Raw genomic sequence first — 8,059 nt, 5'->3', positions numbered from 1 at the left:
GGTCTAGAGGGTTAGGCATTTGAAGAAACACTAAATTTGCCCAAAACAAAATGGCGACTCCACTCAGGATCGAACCCAGAATGGATTCCATAGCGATCCAGATTTACCACTACCAGCTAGAGCAATGTGGGGTGCTATTGGTAAATTGTTTGACTATTTAAATTTTAAAGTTTTTGTATTTTTTGTGTTTTGTTAAAAACGAAAAAGGAACCCCCTTGGAGTCCTCTTTAAGCTCTTTTCAGACTCTCTAAACATGAAAATATTGTCGAACACTTGTCATTTCTACCTCGTTAATGGATTAGAATCGATATCTGCTCAGTACAATTTTACCCCTTCTTCGGGCTGAGATAGATTAACTACGAAAAAGGTACTTGTTGATCAAACATGATCAATAGGTTCTCTCTTGTATTGTTTTATGCTTTTTCGGGCTTGAGAGACAAATGTACAAAAAAGAACTTGTGGAGTTTCCTTTTAGTCCCTTTTTAGACTCCCTAAATGTGAAAAGGACCAAGTTATCTTTCTCATTAAACCGTTAAAAACATCAAATAGCGACAAACTTGTCCATCTAGACAAGACCGAGTCTAGACTCGTTAAAACATCAAATAGTGATGGATTCACTCAAAGGGTGAAATTATACAATAAGCATATGTTATCCTCCTCAAGCTTGATAAAAATAAAGAGGCACTGGTCAAAAATGACTGGGGAAAATGGAAAAAGCTGGGAACAATTTATGGTAGCAAGTCGCTCTTAAACATGACACTTTCACCTCATCACAGTGACATGTGTGTTGGGTCATTCAGCTTGATGGTTATCACACCGTTGGTCTATCATACCATCCATTGATTTGTTTTGGGTCAATGCTACCAATTCACTTCAGTGTCACTAATATGTTCAAGAGAAGTCATTCAGTTCAAAACTTCATCCTTTACAATACTGTAAACCCTCATTTTCATGCCCACCATTCCTGAACCTTGTGTCGTCAGTCGATGTTTCATCTCCAAAATCATTTAACTCGTTTCGTGTCGTTGATGTGGGATACATCAAGGTCCTCCCGCGACAAGTTGCTTCTTGTCGACATCAGCACATCATCCAAGAAGTTGACTTAGAAACACCCCTTCAATACCTTGAGGCTTGCATACATCAATGGTAGGTTTCTCGCTTCCGGCGATAGGATGACATCACTGGCTTTCGACTGAAAGACTTCGTATGGTGTTTGACATCAAATCATTTATTCACACCATGCGAAATGTATTGCAGTACCTTGAGGGTCATTATCATTATCAGTGATTCCTCTTGTGTTTGTTAACGGCTTACATCATTAGCTAGTAATCAGATAATGTCTCTCCGTGTTTGACCTCAGATCATCTATTCACATGGTTAGACTTGTACATTGAGTGAAAGATTGGATGAGAGTTAAGACTTCGGATCTAGTTTCATCCATCCGAGCTGCGATATATTTTTCAAGAGTACTATATCAAATGTACAATGGCTTTAAATTTATGGTTCATGGGTCTACATCTGTAGAAGACTATATTTGAACATGTAATGAAAGTTTATAAGCTAAGAATGGGTATGCCTTCCCTCAGCTAGTTCGTGAGAAAAATCGAAGTATCATGATATATGTATTGTAACTGATGCAGTTCACCTTCTGTTTTGAAACCTTCTCTCCAAGTGGTAAAGCATCTCACTCGACATGTTTATTTTCGACTTCATGCTTTAGGGGGCAACTGTTATAGGTCAATTTGGGCACATCAACCCCAACTTCTAGATCCGTATTATTAAGGTCCATCAATCCCTAATTCAGTTGTTTTCATTCCCTAATGAAGTTAACCAACATCATGCTTGCCTCCCAAGAGTTTCCATGTCACCATTCATCTAAAAAATTCCCCTAATGAGATCAGCGCAGGTGGCCCTTTATCAGGCTGCATTGCAATGCAAGAATTGTACTGTATGGGTGCACTGCAGCACAGTTGGACTTTGTTTCACCTGCATTGAGTGAGATTCATCGAATTTTTTAAATGAATCCATTGGATTCCTCATCTAATGGATACTTCTGGAAGTTTCCAGGTTGTTTGAGCTCACATTTGGATGTGGAAGAGGATGAATGAACCTTAATCCATTATCCGTTCCTCCATGGAACCACCTCCCAATTTTGGCAGAGCATTCATGAGGGCTATTAATGGCTTAACCTCCTCCATTCAGCTATAAATTGTTCAAGCATTCAAAGGCTGGTCTAGGTTGGAATTTCTTGAGCCAAGGAAATGTTGTTTGAATGAGATTAGTAAGAGTATTGAAATGATGTCAAATTGTTGCTTCATGAGGAGAGAAGGTTTTGAAGCTGGAAGGATGACATTGAATCGAGCATGAATCTTCATGGGTTGTAATCTTTCCTTCTATTAATAAAGAATCCTAAGCTTTTTCCATTCATGTGTTTATATGATGTATATCGTATTTTGGATTCTATGATATGTTTAGCTAACAGATCATTATTGTATGCTTTGATGGGTTTCTGTCTTGGCTTATGTGCAGGTATTTTCCAAGCGAGTTAAGTACGGAAAGGAGCGGCGAGATCGGTCAAAGGAGAGAGGGATCAAGCGGAAGTTACAGGTTGGTTCCTTTCCTTCCTTCTCTTATCTGTTAATTATAGGAAAAGCAGTGAATTAATTTTTCTGTTGTTTCTAGACTAGCTACTAGGTCTAGAGGGTTAGGCGTTTGAAGGAACACTAAATTTTCCCAAAACAGTGGGAGAGGAATGAAGCTGGATATAATCAACAAGGTCAACATTAGGTTTTCCTGCTACCTCATAGCAGGCAAAAAAATGCATCACTTTACGAAGAACAAATGCACGTTGGATGCCATTTCGGTGGTGGAACATTGTTGTCAGGGAGAGGTACTAAACTGGTCTGCATTTGTTCTCAACAAGCTATTTGAAACTTGTGAAGATGTGTACAAGCGAGGTCCCAGTTTTGTGTTTGGGTACATTTTGATGTCGTTGGCAACGTGGAAGTGGATGTCATCGAAGGAGAGGAAATTGGCGACCATCATCGAAGGACAACCAATAACACTCCATTATGACCCATGGAGGTCATCAAGAGACCCCAACATGAAGGAGATAAATGAAATAGCTTTCAAGGGTTGTTATGAGTAGATGTTGGCCACCATAAGGTCAATGGAGAGGATACCAAAGGCTTTGCTCGATGAATTCTTAGAAGAGATCTGGTTTGGTGCCTCACATGTGCACACCTACCTGAGGCCGCGGTGTGTCCACCCAAAGACGTTTAAGATGAGGCTGCAAAGGTTTGTACTAACAGCAGAAGCGTTGCACAAAGAAGTGGGATCATGGCCGGGAGTGGCCTGTGAAATCACAGAAGGGAAATACAACTATCTTTTCGGAGCCTTGAAGCAACAAGTGCAAGGGGGGGATGTGGCAAAGAGTAGTAGGAAGTGGCCAACCGACGATGAAATCCAACCAATGGTGCATCAGATGGAGGAGAAGATGTTTGAACTCAAATGAACAATTACTAGTTTTGAATCAAGTGAGAGCAATTATCTTGCCCAATTTCAAGGCTCTACCATGTTTTCTCCTATTATAACAACCGCGATGGCCATGAAACTTCCCACTGGAGTAGCCCAGGCTCCTTCCTAGCCAACGGTCCCCAAGCCAAAGAAAAAACAAGTTATCCATAGTTCGGCTGCTAAAAAGCCGAAAATTATCGCACCAGCTCTGATTGTCGACCTTACTAGTGAGACCGAGAATTCAGTCTCCGCAGCCCCCATAGTTGAAGAAATCCCCACCATTTCCACTAGTTTATCTTAGTCGTGGGAGTCTTCCCCGCACACAACCTCCACTTCCGCAACCCTGTCAGAGACCCTCCCAATAGGTTGACGAAAGACGACTATGGAAACGGAAGTTCAGTCAGACGGGCAAACATAGGGCACCACTCCTGCTAATGGAACGCAACCCACATCACTTGCATCACCAATGCTTGGGTCGGACCCACCACAAGGGGGAAGCCTAGATGTTTTTTTATAGGAGGCAAGGCTTGAACCGTACTTGCCACCTTTCCCTATAAAGCTCACAGTAGTCCCAAACGCTAGCATCATTCCGCCCACTCCACAATTCACTCTGCAGTCATAACAAGCTCATTCGCCCGCATCCCACTTCGACAAATCCATTGCCAACGGCCTACCCATCCAACAGAAGTTCCCGGAACCCAATGCAATGCAGGCCGACACACTCTAGCACTGGTCGTCAGCCCAGTTGTTTACATTTATACAACAAGAAATGCACAAGGCTAAAAGGATTCATGAGGATCTAGGCAAGGAACATGAACAACAAGCAAGGCAGTTGCAGGAAGTAACAGAAGAGTGTGATTACCCGCGGAAAGCAAATTCAAATTTGCAAGCCCAGGTTTATCAAATCATGCAGTGGTTCCGAACATTGTGGCCAACAATCATCGACGCAGACACAAAGGTGCCAACAAACATCACGATGTGAACGCTGGTAAAATGTTGCGACCACATCCAGGCGGCATGCTCAAACCTAGTAGCTACCAATGTTGACATGAAGAGGAAGCTCAAGATGATGAGGTCCCCATTGCCAGATCCAGTGGAGATCTACACGAGGATGGTCGAGGGAAAAATGCCAAAGGGGAAGCCAAGAAACAAGCCTTAGCAGATGCCCTCGCTGATGGCTATGCTCTAATGAACAAAGTCAATGACTAGCCAGGAAGAAAGGCACTGAAGAATCACTCAGTCTATCAAATGAGAGAGAAAATAGACCCTATTTGTTAGCACAAAGGATTGTATAGACCCCGCCCAACTGCAACAGATCAACGATCAGATTGACGCCATTCAGGCCCAAGTTGATCATATTGAGGAGGAGTCCGCAAAGACGAAGAAGGTAATCAGAGATCTGCAGCCACCAGTTCGGATGCAGGTTTTGACTCTGAAGGAGGTGTGTGACTCCAATGGACAGCAATGGAGCGACCTGCAAAACCAGCAGCCCACAAAGCTAACGTCGAATTCGGTCGAGGAATTCACTCAATGTGTTGACGCAATCCTCACCTGATGGGACACTTCCATTCAAAGATACAGAGAGTTCAGGCAGCAGACCACGACCACTATTCCGGAGTTGGAGCCTTCATTTGGAACGGGGGACCCTCAGAGGCAGGAAAGTGTAGTAGAGACAGATGCCACTTTGCAAGCAATGGTCGAGGCAAAAGAAGCACCAGACCAGCTGTTAGTAGAACCAGCGAAGTTGACAGTGAAACCACCAGCCGTAGAGCCAATGGAAATACCAGCAAATACGACCGAGGTCGAAATGAATTGATTCTGGTACAAGTCAAAGGATTGTGGTCAGGGCCTATTGGGGCATTTTTTTAATTTTGAAAAGGTTTTGATCAATTTTCGTTGACCGAAGGATGAGAAGGAAGCGGGTGGCAGCAACAGTTAGCTTGCGGAAGAGTCAGCTCGACAGCAAGGCAAGAACAGGCAGTTGCAGCAAGGTGGCAGCGGAAGACAAAGGCAGCCAAGTGGGCGGGAAGGTGAAAGAGCGGTCGAGCAGGAACTCTCAGTTCAGGCAGCAGAAAAGAATATAAAAGGGGACGGCTAGAAAAGAAGAGAGGTTGGCTGGTTAATGGGATAGTTGGTAAGGCTATTGGAGTTGGCAGGCAGATATCTGGTTGTGGCAGACGGACAGCAGAATGCAGGAGTCCAGGCGACCTGGGCCCTTGAGGCTGAGATTGAACCCATGGATCTAATCCATGTATTCCTTGTAGTTTCTTGTGGCGAATGTTGAAGTTATGTTGTATTGTTGTATTATTAAGTTAATAGAAAGAAAGCTAGACTGGTTGCGAATCATGATATCTGTGGATCCCCTAATGTGATGAGTTTCTAAAAAATTTAAATGTCCCATCAAATGCATGTATTTAGTAGTTCTTGTGTAATCATTGTTATTCGTTCGTAATGAATACATATTTGTTATTGGATGATGCCTTGGTTGGTGCTCCCTTGATCCCATGCTGAACCTTTCTCAATTCCGGTCGTGGCACACCTCGAGTGAGAGTGCTGATCCTTTGGGTAAGGTGAAAATGCCGACATTGTCCTAAACTACAACGGATCCTAAACTACAACGGATCATTGTTGGCCCTCTGCGCCTGAAAACAAGGCCTTTTCTCCTGATAACTCTTTCGTGCCAACAAAATCCAAATAAAAAAGAGAACTAACATTACACCTAACTACCTAAACTATAAACCTTGAACATTTAAATATTAAAAAATATTACAATTATTATTAGCTAAAAATTAAAATAAAAAAGTTTATAATCTCTTTGAAATCCGAAGTAAAGAAATGAGGGTTTTAGCGGTGAGAAATACCAAGGTTAAAACCTGACACCCAAAGTATTAAGATGTCTTCATGAGTGAAGCTTAATATTTGGTATCTGCTGTTTCCAAGTGGTTGCTTTCATAACCATTTATGATGAACACGAGACTATCATTATATCACAAATTTTCACTCGCAATAAATGAAATATTATGTTGGTTTTATAATTTTAATTAAGAAATAAAACCCATTAGTTGTTGTTAGTACTTTCCTAATAAAGTACGCTTTGAAGAGTGACATGAATCCACCATGCAATAAGATAATTTCAAATACTCAATTCTGCTCACGTATTGTCAATTTTCTAACAGAGATCAGATTTGAACTTTGCAAAATAAAAGGGAAAATTTTAGGCGAATCTCAAGAGGAATGGGCAAATATATTTTACCCAACGCATATCGAAATAGATTTCTATAAAAAAAAGAGAAAAAATTGTAGAATACTATGTACAGCTTTTTTCTCTTTTACCACTAATAAATTACAAATTCCATTGATGGCATTATCCCTGCAGAGTGCTCAGAATTGGAGTCGTAATCTCACTCATCCGACTTAAGGCGGTCGCCCATATAATAATAATCGATAACGAAATGCTGGCGGATGTCAAACTCAGAAGACTGATTGCAACAATGGGGCGAGTGTTGATCAAAGCGGACTGCAACCATTTCATTGCCATAAATACGTGCCCATGATACGCAGGACACCAGTCTTTCTCCCATTGCATGTACTCCTCTGGAGTCTTATAATTCTTCTCCCGCATTTTGAGGTCTAACATTCGCTTCCTCAGAACTATCATATTCGTGTCAACCATGTTGGGGCCGCCTGCATTCAAAACAATCCAGCACTTAATGAAACCTTATGAGAGGCCAATCATGGCCATAACAATCTACAGAGAAATAACCATAAATCCTGCAATGAAGAATAAAAAAATCTACCTGAACCAAATTGGTATTCGCCAGAGCTTGCAGCTTTTACAACGAGCTGCCTCCGGTTAACTCTTCTCTCCCTCTTTGAAGCAAAAGGTTGGGGAACTCTCAATAGTGGTGAGAACGCTGCGGAGATTTGGGATAGAAGCCCGGTGCAAACATTGGGCATTGCTATGGCATGTGTGAGATCCATGGCTGACCTATAAATCTCTAAAATCTATATGGTATTCTGAACTGCAGTCCTTCGTGAACAAGTATGAATAAGAAAGAAACGTACAGTTTTCTGATGATTTTCCGCCTCTGATCTATTGGCACAACCAATTTCTTTTGAGTCACTATGGATAAAACGGTGGGGCTATGAGCACTGTGATTTATAGGGCAGGCTCACTGCAACCATTCCATTTTTGCAGTTTCTTTTTCCCGTAATGATGTATATCTGCGGCTACGCGGTTTCCTGATCCGGTGATGTTTTTTTTTCCAGGTGACATTAAAATATCAATTTTGCCACCGACCCACCTGGACTGTTATTTCTTTTATATTATTCTCGAACAAATAAACGAGGTATTGACACTTAGCCTTTCCTCAGCATTACAATAAAGCATTAAATTCCGGATTAAAAATGTATATACACCAATTAACGTGAAGCATGTTGACACGTGTTTTCTTTAAGTAGTTTAGGCCAACGACCAATTCTAGCCATCTCAACGGCTTACAACGGTGAGTTAATGAGTCAATAACGGAACAAACTCTTTTAT

The 8,059-nt window shown here is 41.7% G+C and overlaps 1 protein-coding gene across 1 annotated transcript; it reads right to left on the bottom strand.

Moving 5' to 3' along the window:
- Positions 1–6,880: 6,880 nt before the first annotated feature.
- LOC149178316 (uncharacterized) lies at positions 6,881–7,497 on the bottom strand. The gene is made up of 2 exons (XM_089422050.1): positions 7,314–7,497; positions 6,881–7,200 (listed from the first exon to the last, which is right to left on the bottom strand). Exons 1-2 carry the CDS (start codon positions 7,495–7,497, stop codon positions 6,881–6,883), a joined length of 504 nt encoding a protein of 167 aa, XP_089278176.1.
- Between the last annotated feature and the right edge of the window lie 562 nt (positions 7,498–8,059).

The sequence above is a fragment of the Pinus tabuliformis genome, chromosome 4_1 (assembly GCF_031772625.1).
Source record: "Pinus tabuliformis cultivar Carrire ecotype Pingquan chromosome 4_1, CPIR1, whole genome shotgun sequence".
NCBI lineage: Eukaryota > Viridiplantae > Streptophyta > Pinopsida > Pinales > Pinaceae > Pinus > Pinus tabuliformis.
This window is presented reverse-complemented; position numbering and strand designations above follow the sequence as displayed.